At 38.5% G+C, this 15,036-nt stretch overlaps 1 protein-coding gene across 1 annotated transcript; it reads left to right on the forward strand.

The window, feature by feature from the left end:
- Positions 1 to 14,670: 14,670 nt before the first annotated feature.
- On the forward strand, positions 14,671 to 15,036 carry LOC145764453 (uncharacterized). Its single transcript, XM_082576067.1, has one exon. The coding sequence runs from the start codon at positions 14,671 to 14,673 to the stop codon at positions 15,034 to 15,036; it is 366 nt and encodes a 121-aa protein (XP_082432193.1).

The following is a 15,036-nucleotide window of genomic DNA, read 5'->3' on the forward strand; positions in this document are numbered from 1 at the left end:
GACCAGTCACGTGGAACAAAATCCCACCCTCAACCAGAAACAAAAGCATGTCTCTAAAAAGCTTTAAGAAAAATATTGAAAGTCTTAATATATCTCCAAGCTAGCTTCCTATCCAATAATTTCAATACACACAGCTAGAAAATTTAATTATAAAAAGTAGGTACTCTTGGTAACAAGTCACCCATTATTACTATTCCTTTTTTTCTGTTTTTTTTTTCTTGACAGTATGTTCATTTATTGTATTTGTTAACACACTATTTATTAATAATATAATACCTTTCAAAAGCTTAGGCTAATAAAAATATACAGACTTACTGGCTTGCTGGTTCTTGTATTCTTTTCCAGGAATCTTTGATCCAAGCATGACGAATTGCCATAACACGCACGAAGCCGGCGACTGGCAGATCACCATGTCACTGTTTTTGTTTAAAAAGCTGCATATCACTTGCGTACATAAATTGCTTGGTTAATTCTTCATGGATTGAGTTTTTAAAAAACACTTAAGACACATATAAGTGCATTCAGGGGCGCCGGAACGATTTTTGACTGGGGGGGCAGGATTATGAAAAAAGGGCACTTTTTTTAACTAAAAGGCCAATTTTTTTTCAAGTTTTAAGATAAGTTATAGCGACAATGCTAATCTATCAGCTCACTAAGTATTGAGTAATGATAGCCTACAAGTGTCCGGTATACAAAGAAGGGCATCATGCTATATTAAAATGATGTCACCTACTGTCAAGCCTTAAAGCAGCCTGCGGCCATGGCCGCTAAGTAGTGCTTGAATGACCGCCGGTGCTACCTCCTCAACCGGCCAAGTTTGGCCGCCGGTCTCTTCTAGCCAATTATTTAATTTCGCAATAGAATTATCGTGGATTAAATGTCGAAAATATGTAGTATCAAAGAGTGACGCAAAATTAGGTCAGCCCTTCATAATCGCCACTGTTGTATTGTGCGGGAATATTTGTTATTGATAGAATATATCCATCTGCGATCACTAGCGCTGTAAGTCTTGTTTGTAATTCCCGACGTTTATTTTAACAAAGTCTTAATCCGAAGTGCTAATTTACATCGGCTAGCAATATTGTAGTTTTTATGTCCATTCGATGTTGTCGGACATTGAATCGTTGTTAAAAAGGAGAACTAGGTTAGTTGACATCCGAGGGAAAACATTTTTTGATCATATTTTGCAAAAATTATGCTTTTTTTAGTAATGTCTTTCGCATCATTGAAATACTTATTACCTTGCCGGCGTCAACACATGTCGAACGTTGTTTTTCGTTGCTAAAAAGAATTCTAGGGGAGTGGTGAACTTCTTTAAAATCAGCCACATTGGAGACACTCGTGCGAGTGTCGTTAGATGGTCACGCAGTACTGGATTACAATCCCGATAAAGCAGTTATTGCGTGGTGCAACGATTCTATTGTAGGACGTCGCCCAGGCCCAGACTTCAACAACGCTAAGTGATCATTTTAGCATTGTTGCAAGTTTAATGCTATTTACTTGTGCTATCGTTGTTTTTATTTTGTATTTTGGCCCCCAAGCACGCAGATTTGGCCGCCGAAAAGGAGCTCCCGGTAAGCCACGATGGCTGCCGAAAAAAAAACGAGTTTTAAGGCCTGAAACTGTGTTGCAAAATTTTGTGCCGTACATATTATTTTGAGGCAAAAATGAAAGATTATAATTAGGCTAAAAGCGAATAGCAGAAATTGTTATATTGCAAAATGTGCAGTAGCTTACATAACTTTAAAAGGGCACCATTGCCCCCCCTGCCCCTCCATCTGCAGAAAAATTGAGGGCAGGGGGGGCATCCGCCCCCCCCTGCCTCCCTGCTTCCGGCGCCCCTGAGTGCATTCCAGCTCACAAGGGTTAACGTGTTTGTGGTCCGTGGGTCGCTGCAGAGGATGGAGTGTTATGACCACAGACACTTTAAAAATTAGGCTTTTTTTTTCTTGTAAACCAGTTGAGTACAGGTCAACCAGTTGACTGCAAATGACTCTTGTGGCATTTGGCCATAGAGTTGATTCTTACTTTGAACTTAGATAATTCAAAAAGAGAAAAAGTGGTGACGAGAGTGAATTGATCTCACGTTGTCGAAGTTGCTGCCTCCTTAACTCTGGACCGCTGGGCTACACTAGCGACGACTAAACGTTCTCTTAATTTAGTTTCTGTCTGATGTTTCAAGAGCGCTACAATATTACATGCATGTAGCAATCCATCTCCTGCAGCGGCCTACGGGTTGCATAGCCTATAACTTACGATTACGACTAAGCGGGACGCAATTAACTGACTACCAGTATTATCTACGTGACTTTAAAAAAAAAAAAAAAACCTTCAACAAATTCTTTATATTTCTATGCTGTTTCAATAATATCTACTGTATCGTTTTTTTGTTAGTCTTACGAGGCCTGGTGCGTTGCGTTCTGAAATGGCTTTGCCCGTGGTAGAATTTCTTTCAGGGGTTTTCTTTGCCTACCTTGCTTTAGCCTACGTGATGAGCTAGCGCATCAAGAGTGTTCCCCTTAAGACCATCAACACTTTTGATAACCCACCAAGGTCGATCAACATAGCAACTGTCTTTTTGTTTTTCCTTTTACATATTTTTTTTTTTTACTTATAAATTGTTAAAAAAAAAAATTATTATTAGCCTTTTTCTCTTTTTTTTTTTCTAAATCTACAAAATAAAAAGTTATTAAGGTGTTGCGACCGTGCCATATTTCAAACTGATTGTCCTGCTTTGGTATCATGCACGTTTTAACGTCCGCGTTTTGTCGCTTCTACCTTTTTCTAGACCTCTGCTATGTTTGTCATATATTGTTTTTTCGTTGTGATGGTCAGAAATAAAAACAAACTGAACTGAACTGATGATCCATCTTCCACTGAGAAATTTTTAACCAGCGAAGAATGTTGGATCCTGATTACACCATGGACGTAACCCGGCAATTGAGACCCGAAGTCGCCAGAGGTTTTATGATTTTGAATACGATAAGTGTCTTAAAAATTGTAGGCTATAACTTGAAAAATCAAAAGTGAAAAAAACTAAAAAGAAGCTTTTTTTCTTTTTTTTTCTAGGCTATAACCTGTATTTTTTTGTATTATTGTTTCACTAAAATATGAATATTTGCATTGAACAACGCTATACCATCTATAAACCATGATACTTACTTTAGCAACGTTTTAGGTACCGTACATCAAGTGTGTTGTTTCAAAGTCTTATAAAAGCATAGGCTACCGTACATCAAGTGTGTTGTTTCAAAGTCTTATAAAAGCATAGCCTACCGTATTTCTGAATTTCTTCTAGGCCTACGCACCTAGCGCATTTGGAAAGTAAAAAACTAGCGCTCCTGAAGCTAATCTTCTGGAAATCCACCACTGCATAGGCCTATATTGTTTTTTGTTGTGTTGGTCAGAAACAAAACAAACTGGATTAAACTGAACTTTGGACCAATCAGAGGTTACAGAAACAAAAGGTCAGCTAAAGAGTCACAATTGGACGGTAGCCATGTTATTTATAGGCTAGGCCTAGGCTAGGCCTACTTGTTTTTAGGCAGCCGATTGTAACAAGAATTGACAGCGACAGACACTGTGTTTCGCTCATGACGCAAAATAAAATAAGCCCGACCGTGAAGACCTTGAATAACCTGTCTACTGCGGTCGCTCATGTGGGGCGGGGTGTGAGGGGCTGGGCGACTTTGCTCCCAAAAGCGTTTGGTCCACCAGCTAAGGATGGTGGGCCAGGGCTGCGGAGATGTGGTGCCAGTGAGGAGAGAATTGATGGCAGAAATTCCGATTGATGAGGCCGCGTCCCGAAAATTTAGAAAGTCTGGACGGACCAGAGAGACGGGTAGCCTACAAAGCGCCTTTTTGTAATAGGGGTTTGTCTTCTAGCAAGCTTGAGTCTGCAGGTGAGAACGGCTTACACCCGCGGGGAAGATAGCCTAAAGAGAGCATTCTCTCGCTATCATCCTACAGACACTCACCTGAGTTTTAATTTCTGGGAACTCCAGGCCGGGAGCTAAAAAGGGTGGTCTCCTGCAAAACGGAAAATGAAAAATATGGGGCGTTCTGCAGGGGCTAATAAAACATTAAATAAAATTCCCTCAAAAGTATTGGTTGATTTTGTTTTGGAGGATCGTAATCGAATTGAGTGAATTTTACTCGCAGAGCACAGAGAGTTGTGCACAATCGACCGCCGCTTTACCAGGCAGTTTAACTCTTTGTGGAAAGAAAAGAGCCAACAAAACCAGCAATCGCCAGGGGAGGACACTGTGAAGAAGGGAGAGTTCTTCCTGGCTATCAGCACAAGGCTGAGCACTCACTAGAACAGCGAGTAAGCGGTGGTCGAATATCTTTGTGGCAATAATTAGTGGTGCGATACTGACAAGTGACAAGTCCAGCCTCATGCATATGCATAGCCAGGGGGGCGAAAGGGGCCATGCCCCCCCCCCCGAATTTTCAAAGTTTAGATTCCGAAGTTGAGCCTTTTGTTGAAAATGTAATAAAATTTATAAAGTTTTCCAAGACATCTTGCCCTTAACACCCCCCAGGACTTGTTTTAGACACATGGTCACAGCGGTAAACCATAATCTCTTCGTGGGAAAATTGTAACATAAGATTCCCGAATCCGTTCGTCTGTAGGCTATGTAATGACCGAAAAAGAAACACTCTTCTGGAAACGTCTATTCGAGAATTGTATTTCTGTAAAAACAGCCACTGGCTGTCGAAATTGAGTGCAACGCGATACACCACTAAACTTGTCACTACAATGCAAATTACTTGGATAAAAGACGGAAATTTTGTCCAGCTGGCAAGCACTAAGCAAAACAGTTAAATTTTATGCGACCAACTTTTTCAAGCAACAATTTTAAAATGACGAGTATAAATTACGATATTTCAAACACACGTAAGCAGTTACTGTGACGTAATAATGAAAAGCAATGATAAGTTATTCAAGCACCTGTTCAAGTTTGGCTTACACCTGTTCAAGTTTGGCTTACACCTGTTCAAGTAATTAAAGATTTAACGATGATGTAATGTGATGCCGCAGCTGCAATGCCCCACAGGTCCTGCAAACGATTCTGCAATCTACTCATTTTTAAGAAATATCCCATCACGTAATACGCTAAGGTTCAGTAGACCTAAACGGTTTTATATGACGTTTGATATGAAAATTGTCCGTAACAAGTAACAACACACAGAAAGACACCAATAAATTTTGCAAATCGTAAATCGCGCAAAGTTTACGCGATTTACGTTTCTTTGAACTAATTTGTGGAAGCAATTTCAAAATGGCTTAGGCCTAGGCTACCCTGTTGGGTTTTTGTGTAGTTATTGAGTTTTTGTATAGCTTAGTTTTTGGTGTTCTCTAACTTTAGCCGCAGTTTTTGCCCGTTCGTGTGTAAGAGCTACCTTTAATAAGAATATAGCTGTTTATCTGCTAATAAACTTCATACAAATATTACCCTAAAAGTGTTTCCAGAAAGCACTATAATCCATTATTTGAGTGTAATTTTTCAAAAAATTTTCCGGGGGAGCATGTATACGGGGGGTTTGCAAATTGTTATGGTTTGCAAAATGCAATTGATCGCTGTAGGCTGCTGGTAAGTGGTCAGCCTTGTGCGGAGAGCCAGGAAGAACGTCCCCTTCTTCGCATTGTTCTAGCCTACTTTGGTTGGCAGTGTCGTGGGGTCACAGGGAATTGCCATCTTTAAGTGGCTACTGAATCACACAGTTAAAAAGTAGAAATCCTAAAAATAAGGTTTTCACAATAACATGGTTAGCGCGTTGGGCTCGCAGTCGAGAGCCTGCATGTTAAACTCCAACAACCCGCACTTGCTGTTGTTTCTCTGGGCAAGAAACTTAACGATAATTGCCTCTACCTAGTGATCGATTTCGAGTAATGGGTAGTACCAAATTTAAGTCATAAGTAAAGTAGACAACCGGAAACAGACATTGCCGTCGGCTGCAGCGTGGGTCAGGTGTATGTCGGAAGGCGTACACCGATGCATAGCGCTCAAGTCCGCTTTCCCGCAATGCAGGATAAAGATAAACAAACCAACCAAACAAAAAATGTTCTTTTTCCATTCCGTGTCATGAACATTTTTGTGGGTACATCGGAAAATTAGACTATTCAAATAAATGCTCTGTGTTCTGTAACCATGGAGCTAGGCGACTCTAAAAGTGCAGTGATGCCATTTAAAAAGTATAGTTGAATTATTTAAGAACTTTGAGCACTCTTCTTTACGATGATATCATGTTAGTTCAAACCAAAACTTTTGATATAATTTTTAAAACAAGTATTATGACTTCACGTTTTTTTTTTATTTGGGCGGTGTAAAGCAATATTAATGTAAATAAATATTGTGACAAACTATACAGTGGCTATATATCAGTGACATGCCTTGCGCTGATGTAATTTGTCAATTTAAGAAATGGCAGCACAAATGGTAAAAAAAGCTTTCATGCGAGTTATGGTTCAGGTTCAGCTCAGGTCAGGTGACATTTCACTGAGTCCAGACAACTCCTTTGTTATACTTTGTTGGCTTTTATCGGATTTTCCAAACAGGCATGGCGTATCAGTAGCAAATTAGACTTTTAGCTGATTTGTTTTCATGAATCCTTTTCATATTTTCCTAATCCTTTAAATCATAAACTAGGGTCCAAGTCTAGTACGTAAGCGAGAGAAATGACTGATCTGTCAAATCGTCTTAAAGTAAGTTCAGTTTATTGTTTTGCTGGCGATAAACAAACAAAAAGTACATACAAATTGAGTGTCTATCAGCACAACAAGATGGCAACGAACGACCTGTAAGGTCAGCTGCCACCCTAGTAAACCTCAGAGTCTTGTTGATTAAGGGTATTCAAATGACAGGAGTAAATTTTCCCCCTGAGGATAAATTTAAAAATGAAGTGAAAGTCAGATTGCATGATAAATGACATAACCTGACCCGAAAAAGCTGACGGGGTAGATTTATCTTCAAAGAGCCAGCAAGCAGTAAGAGTAGAAAGGTTGAGAATGTCTGTCTTAAATCATTTATTTTTTAAATATTTAAAAATAAATGGTTAACTTAGGGATAGTTCTTACCAACCCAATAGACTGCAAGGTGTAGAGAGGAACCTACTGTCCCACCTACTGTAGAGAGGAACCTACAGACAAACTGTCCCACCTTCAACACAAGGACTAAGAAATTTATGTCTCGTATAATCAAAAATGATTAATGATAAGCTCGGTCTTTTTCTGCTCTTCTTGCTGTGCAAATTGAGTATTTTGTAATTATTGTTTGCAATGATTGTATTTCGTATTTCCATGTTGACTCTATTTGAATGATATACGGTATACTTTGCATCTACAAACAGTTAAAGTTCATCTCTAAAGCCACCTACTTTTTGCATTAATTAACATAAAAGCTGACTTGACTACCAGCTTTTTCATTTGCTTGCCATACCGGTATTGTCCAAAACATTCTTTTACTGTGCGGGGGAAGGTGACTGTTGTATGCTTGTGCACTTGTTTGTTATATGAAGAAATTAGCTCCTTAAATTAGTACCGTACTTACCTGAAAACGTAACAGTTTCCTTTGTTTAAATTCCAGAATCCCAATAGACAATTTAACATTAGATGGCCAATGTGGGATGTACCCCAAAGGCCAATGTATCTTAAATCTATTGCATATCATGCATAAAGTTAGAATTGTGAACATATTAATTTCGCAAAAACTAGATTATTGTTGGTTGAAGAATAAATTGAAAGAATCAAATTTTGATTGTGTAAGAGTGATGGTTTATGATTAATTTTTTTCTTAACACTTTGACTGCAGCAGAATTTTCTTGCTGTGCATTAACCAGGGTTGCCAGCTCCATGGTTTTACTGCAGAATTTGGCTGGTAGTTGACACTTAATTAACTTGTAGTGCCTGCGGCTTTTCTTGTGTCTTCTATTCATCTTATTGCCAGGGTTGTCAGATTAGTTGCAGCCTTCCCTTCCAGATTGCATGTCAGTTTGATTCTAATTATTCTAAAATTTATTCTAGACATTTCATTTTAAGTCTAGAACAAAATACCATTAAATACGCAGTGTACGTTGTAAATATACAAGTAGTGGCAAGAATCTTCCTGTTGAAATGAAAATATCCCTGCGATAAGATGGTGTCAGCACATTTTTTTTATGAAGTTTGTCGCCTTTGTTCGCCCCATTTTTATATCTGTGCCTGCGTACTTGTTGAAAAAGTTTGTCAAATGATTAGCAGTGTTAAACGATGTATCCTAACAAATGAACACAGTAAGTTAAAGAGCAACTGTTTTTTCTTTGTATCATTAGAATTCTTGAAAAATGTACATAGGGTTGCCTCCTGCTGAGAAACCTTGCCCAGTTTATGCCCGTTCGTGTAAGAGCTACCTGTAAGTTACCGGTAATAGCTGTTTATCTGCTAATAAATTTCATACGAATATTACCCTAAAAGTGTTTCCAGAAAGCACTATAATCCATTATTTGAATGTAACTTTGCAAAAATTTTCCGGGGGCATGACCTCGGACCCCCCTAGAATACGCGTACCTTCGGCACGTTATTACCCTCCACGAGTTTTATTGTTTCCCTTCAATGCCTTGCTCAACCCACCAGGATACGCCACTGCGTAGAGCCATTTTCTTCCTACAATAAACTTCATGTAGGCTACTCTTGGATTTTTGAACTTCTAATCTAACTTCTTCGATGCAACAAAATATGAAAATCAATAAATACCGTACGGTACTTAACAATAACTACGGTGTAACATCCTCAAAACATAACAGATTAAAACTAGTAAACTTAACATACATGGAAATATAACCCAGTGTTAGTGTGCGGAAAGTCCTGTCAGCTAACTGGGATGCGTCACATTTCTCACAGACAGGCGTTCGCGCCAGAGAACGTGCAATTTAGCAACAAAGTTTCAAACAAAGTGCAGAAAGTTACCCGCACGCGTTGCAGCTACTAAATGCAATGAAAAAAAAGACAATTACCGAAACAATCTAGACTTGTTTAAACAATCCCAATTTGCTTCTAAAAATTATTCCAGATTCCAGACATTTTTTTTCCCTACTAGACAGTTCGTTTTGATTCCAGATCTGGAATCAATTATTCCAAACTGACAACCCTGCTTATTGCCGTTGTGAAACCTGGGTTTGTTAGGAAATTGAAACACTGAATGAAATTTGGGCATTTCTTTAAGAATTTGTGCCGTTTATTAAGGATTTTAAATGCTAGCAGTAATTGTTTGTTCTCTTGCAATTGGCAGTTTGATATAATAATAATAATAATAATAATATATGAGATGTTGTAAAGCAGAGTGCTTATTCATCTTTCAATCACGTACAGTAACAAGGATATACATATACATAGTTTTACGTCTTTTTAGCGTTGTGCATCTGCCGCATGCTGCATTGCTTGGAGCATTCTAATCACAAATGTTGCGTAATGTCCATAACAGACTCAACATTGTGTATATAATTCATGTTTAGCTTTGTATATATTAATTAGACACTTTTTTATTGTATATATATATATATACATAATGTTTTATAGGTAAGTCGTTGTTGTATACCCTGCCGTGATGATAAATAGTTGAACATTTATAGTGAAAGTTATTGATATTTCTGCTTTGTGTCATAATAACAGTGTTGCATGCAAACACATTTTTGTACAAATGTCCAGGTCTGGTGTTTATCAGTTGAAATGGACAGAACAATTTGAGCTTTTAGAAAAATGTTTGTTGGAATTTATTAGAAAACCTTGGCTATGTTTAAAAGTTGACAAAAAGCCTCCATATAGTTCATTAAAATTATATAAACAAACAAAACATAAAGTCTTGAAACATTGTAGTCATTGCTGGGAAAGCTTCGGCTGTTTTTTGAAGTTTTGATGTTCATTGTTCATACGCAATTGATCGATATTTTGTCATTTTAATTTTTGCGTGCAATGTTACCACTGTGCAAAGCACAAGTGCAAACGGTTGCCAGACCACTTGGCATGTGAGATTGTGACAACTCAGCAAGTACATTTCAGCTAAGTCAAGACAAGTCAGCAAATGAGATTTACTTGCTCAGTTTGCACCCTACTTGGTCATCGCTTGCTAAACTGAATTTTCTTTTTCTGACCTGTGACATGCCAAGTTTTAGCTTGCTCAGCTGTTACTTGCTCACTTTCATCATTTACCAACTTCAGCCTTGTGCTGAAATGTTGCTACCTTAGTTGTCACTTGCTCAACTGCCATTTGCTCGGTTCACAACTGCTGACTTGTAAGAGACCCGTGTAAACGTGGTTTAACATTTTTAGTTATTTATATACAATCAGATATACGGTAGTTCCCTGTTTAAAAACCTTAACAGCTAGAATAGATAGAGATCCTCAGAAGGTCCTTATTTGTGTAGAACATATGATATACGTATATATATACGGTATAATATACTTCTTAGTACAATTGATCTACAAGTAGCAAGGCACTTAAAAAGTTAAAACTGGCTTGTCTAAGGTGTAATTTGACCAAATGAGAGCAAAGTTTGTTAAAAATGGCTGCGCATTACCCTGATTGACTATATATATAGAGAGAGATGTTTGTTTATTTGTCTTCTAATACTAGTCGAGAAAAAGAAACACCATTACAGGCATTACATATATATAAATCAAAGTATAGCAATAGAAAGGTCTGGCAGCACAGAACAACCTTACGGTTAACCAGTCAAGGTGCTGCCTGACATCAGGCATTGTACATTGCAGCGTCAGACATTACAAATTTTACATCAGCTGAATCAATAAACAGCACAATTGAACAGTAGCTTCAAAATCGAAATGAAACATATGAGGTTTTGTAGGAAATTGAATCAAGACCACCTAGGAAACATGAGCATATAATGAATCAAATCGGGTAAGAACACAAATTACACAAATACGAGGTTAGCCAACATGTAGATAAAATAATTTAACTGAGCAAGTATATTTAATAAAAATTTAACCTGTAATTTTATAAAGTTTTTTAAACGAAGCAAGGTGTTTGCTTTTTATACATTCATCCAATTCACTCCATAATTTAGTACCCCGATGTGCCAAAAGATTGTGCGCCACGGATTTGTTTATTTGTGGAATATGTATAATGTATATTTTTATTTTGAAGTCTGGCTTAAAAGGAGCTTGCAAGTTGCAGGTCTGTGGTTACACCAAAGACAGGCCTGCCAAACATCGGAATGGCCCGTTTCGGCGAGTCCGATTCGGCGAGTCCGATTCGACTAGCCCGATTCGGCGAGTTCCCTATTCGGCGAGAGCCTTTTTCGGCGAGTGCCCTATTCGGCGAGTTTTTGAAATTTTTAAAAGGAAATTATCGGGTATCGTAGCCTAATTACAATTGCCGTTTTTACATCGTTTTAACGTCGCTAAACGTTGAAATCGTGCTGAATGGAATAAAAAGAAAATGTTTGAACTATTAAATTAAAATTCGTCATGTCAGTTCAGTTGTTTTTATTTTTGACCATCATATCAAAAACAATACACGTCAACATAGCAAAGGTGTAGAAAAAGGTAGAAGCGACAAAACGCGAACGTTAAAACGTGCTTGTGACCGAAGTAAGTTACTGAGTTGAAAGAAATTTGGCACGGTTGCATCAGTGCATCACCTTCAGAAAAATTTAAGATATGAAGGAAAAATAAAACGAAGAAAATGTTACAAAAAAAATAATGTTTATGTCTATAAGTTAGTACTTTTGAATAGTTAAAATCATAGGCGCCTAACTATTTTTTTGGCCGTGGGGGCGAAAGCGTGTTTCATCAGCAGCAAGGTAATTTCGGCGAAATGTCACGCAGATGGATGACGTAATTATGTCGTCACACTAGGATTGCTTTTATTGCCACACTCGGAGTTATCGCTACGTTCGACCTACCGTTAATTATTATAAACAAAGCTCGACCAAACACATGCTATGCGTCTGCGTTGGCTAGCGGTTGATGGACTGCGACTCTTTAAGCTAAGCACAACATAAAGTTTAGCAACGAACTAGATTTATTAGCATGAAACAAGAGACGAAAAGGTTTACTAAAAGGTATACTGTAAATGGAATGAAAATACTAACTTGATCATATGCTTGAAAATATACCTGTTGAAAGCAAAATCATTCATGTTTACATCAATTCAACAGCACGTCACCTTTAATAAATTTAAAAGTTGCTGACATCCGTAAACAGCCCTTGAAAAATAGTTACAGAGAGACGTTTGATTAAGTTTTCGACTTGACATTGCTCCCTTTTCACTACAATATCGCAACTTATCGCTGACCAGCTTTCAAGTTTCAATTCGCTGTAATACGCCCGTTTTCGTGTTGCAGATGAAACAAAAGATGCGCATATTCCCCCGCCTTTCATCGGGTTTCTATGGCAACGGTCGTGTGTGCGAAATGCGGTTTGTACCAGCCCTTGTTACGTTGGTTAGCGGTAACCTCGGGCCGAGACTTCAAGTTCATTTTCACAGCAACCGATTCACTGCGGCGACAATTCTCTGCAGAGGTTTCGACTTTCGAAAGCGACAGCGAGGCTGTTTGCAAGCGCATTAAGTTAAACTCACGCTGCGTCAACGTAGCAAATTATGTTGTTTTAGGGTGCATTCAACATCTGATGACATTGAATCGACGCAAAATGGTAGATTTTTGCTATGTCACAGGCAGCAAAATCAGTCATTTTTACATTGATTCAACGTCTGCAGACGTTAAATCAACGTAAAAATGACAGCTTTTTTGTCTGGGGTGGGATTGTAGCATCGCTACTCGTTCTAGTGATTATTTACTGCGAAGCTGTTGCGGTTTGCATTTAAAAATGTTTTTCTGCTGCCGATCGCTAGTTCATCTATTGTTTTATGTATCAATGCCGCATAAAAAGTTGCTCCCACGCGGAAATACGCGTGGGGGCCTGGCCCCCACGGCTTAGACGCCTATGGTTAAAATAATTAGTTTGGATCAACAAATGTGTGACCCACACTCCTACAGCTTAGATTGAAAGGAAATTATCGGGTAGGCTACCGTAGCCTAGTTATCCCGACCAGCAAAAATTTGTTTCAAGAACCCAGTTAGCCTAACAGTTCATTTTTACATTGTAGTAACAAAATGAAAAGGCTAACCAAATGTGTGGCCTATCGTTTTAACGTCGCTAAACGTTGAAATCGTGTAGAAAAGGGTGCTTTTGTTGACTAGGATACGTTGAAACTGAGAAACATTCACAGAAGCCCTACGATACGTTGCATTTTTAAGATAATGTATTCAGACGTTGAATCAATGTACAAATGAAATGTTATGCTAAATGGGTTCTTGGAACAAATCGTAGGGCTTCTGTGAATGTTTCTCAGTTTCAAAGTATCCTAGTCAGCAAAAGCTCCCTTTTCTACACGATTTCAACGTTTAGCGACGTTAACACGATAGGCCACACATTTGTTTAGCCTTTTCATTCTGTTACTACAATGTAAAAATGAACTGTGTTCTTGGAACAAATTTTTGCTGGTCGTGATAACTAGGCTACGGTACCCGATAATTTCCTTTCAATCCAAGCTGTAGGCCACACATTTGTTGGTCCAAACTAATCATTTTAACTATTCAAAAGTACTAACTTATAGACATAAACATGATCTATTTTTTTTTTTTTGGAACATTTTTCTTTGTTTTATTTTCCCTTCATATCTTAAATTTTTCTGAAAGTGTTGCGACCGTGCCAAATTTCTTTCAACTCAATAACTTACTTCGGTCAAAAGCACGTTTTAACGTTCGCGTTTTGTCGCTTCTACCTTTTTCTACACCTTTGCTATGTTGACGTGTATTGTTTTTGATATCATGATCAGAAAAAAAAACAACTGAACTGACATGACGAATTCAAGCACGTTTTAACGTTCGCGTTTTGTCGCTTCTATCTTTGCTTTGTTGACGTGTATTGTTTTTGACATGATGGTCAGAAATAAAAACAACTGAACTGACATGACGAATTTTAATTTAATAGTTCAAACATTTTCTTTTTATTCCTTTCTGCACGATTTCAACGTTTAGCGACGTTAAAACGATGTAAAAACGGCAATCGTAATTAAGCTACGGTACCCGATAATTTTCTTTTAAAAATTTCAAAAACTCGCCGAATAGGGCACTCGCCGAAAAGGGCTCTCGCCGAATAGGGAACTCGCCGAATCGGACTAGTCGAATCGGACTCGCCGAATCGGACTCGCCGAATAGTAGCAGACCCGCCAAACATTGAGAGACCTAGTGGTGGAATGAAGCTTGAGGCTGCAGTGAAAGAGCCTAAGCTCTGGAAAGCATGGCAGGTGGAAGTAAAGAAGTCTACCTTGTAGCTAAGAGAGCTGCAAAATCTGCAATATATTATGCAAAGAAAAAGGCTCAGCGAGAGTAGTTTAGTGATCTCAACATGGCTGACAAGAGAAATATCAAACTTGCTCTTTAAATCAAGAAAGAAAATCAAGATGTTGTGAATGAAAAGTGTATCAAAGGGGACGATGGCAGCATTACTTCTCAGATGCTGATAAAGCTGATTGCATGGCAGAGCCACCACGACAGACTTCTGAATGTTGAGTTCCCATGGGACGCAAGCAGTCTCAGTTCTGTGCTATCTATTGAGGTTCACCCCTGGATTGACAGTGATAAGGTTACGAAAGCGGTCAATCAGGTATGGCTATGAAAAACAAGAATGCGGCTGGCCCATCGGGAATAGTGGAAAGGATTCATGCTGGTGGTGAGACCACTGTTGACCTTATTACCAAGCTTGTTAATGCCTGCATCCGGAAGAGACAAATGCCGAGTGACTGGAGCTTCTCCTATATTATCAACTGTTATAAAGGAAAGAAGGATGCTCTCGAAAAAGGCTACTACGGAGGCCTGAATTTACTAGACCAAGTCATGAAAGTTGCCGAAGGTATGCTTGAGCCAATTATTATCAGACAACATGTGACTATTGACTCCATGCAGTTTGGCTTTATGCCAGGACGTGGGACTACAGATGCTGTATTTATGCTTAGGCAACTTCAGGAAAAGTAA

The sequence above is a fragment of the Aplidium turbinatum genome, chromosome 2 (genome assembly GCF_918807975.1).
Source record: "Aplidium turbinatum chromosome 2, kaAplTurb1.1, whole genome shotgun sequence".
Taxonomy (NCBI): domain Eukaryota; kingdom Metazoa; phylum Chordata; class Ascidiacea; order Aplousobranchia; family Polyclinidae; genus Aplidium; species Aplidium turbinatum.

What these genes read in the sequence shown, in the direction of transcription:
- LOC145764453 (XM_082576067.1), top strand. Translation starts at nt 14,671, where the DNA reads ATGGCTATGAAAAACAAGAATGCGGCTGGCCCATCGGGAATAGTGGAA.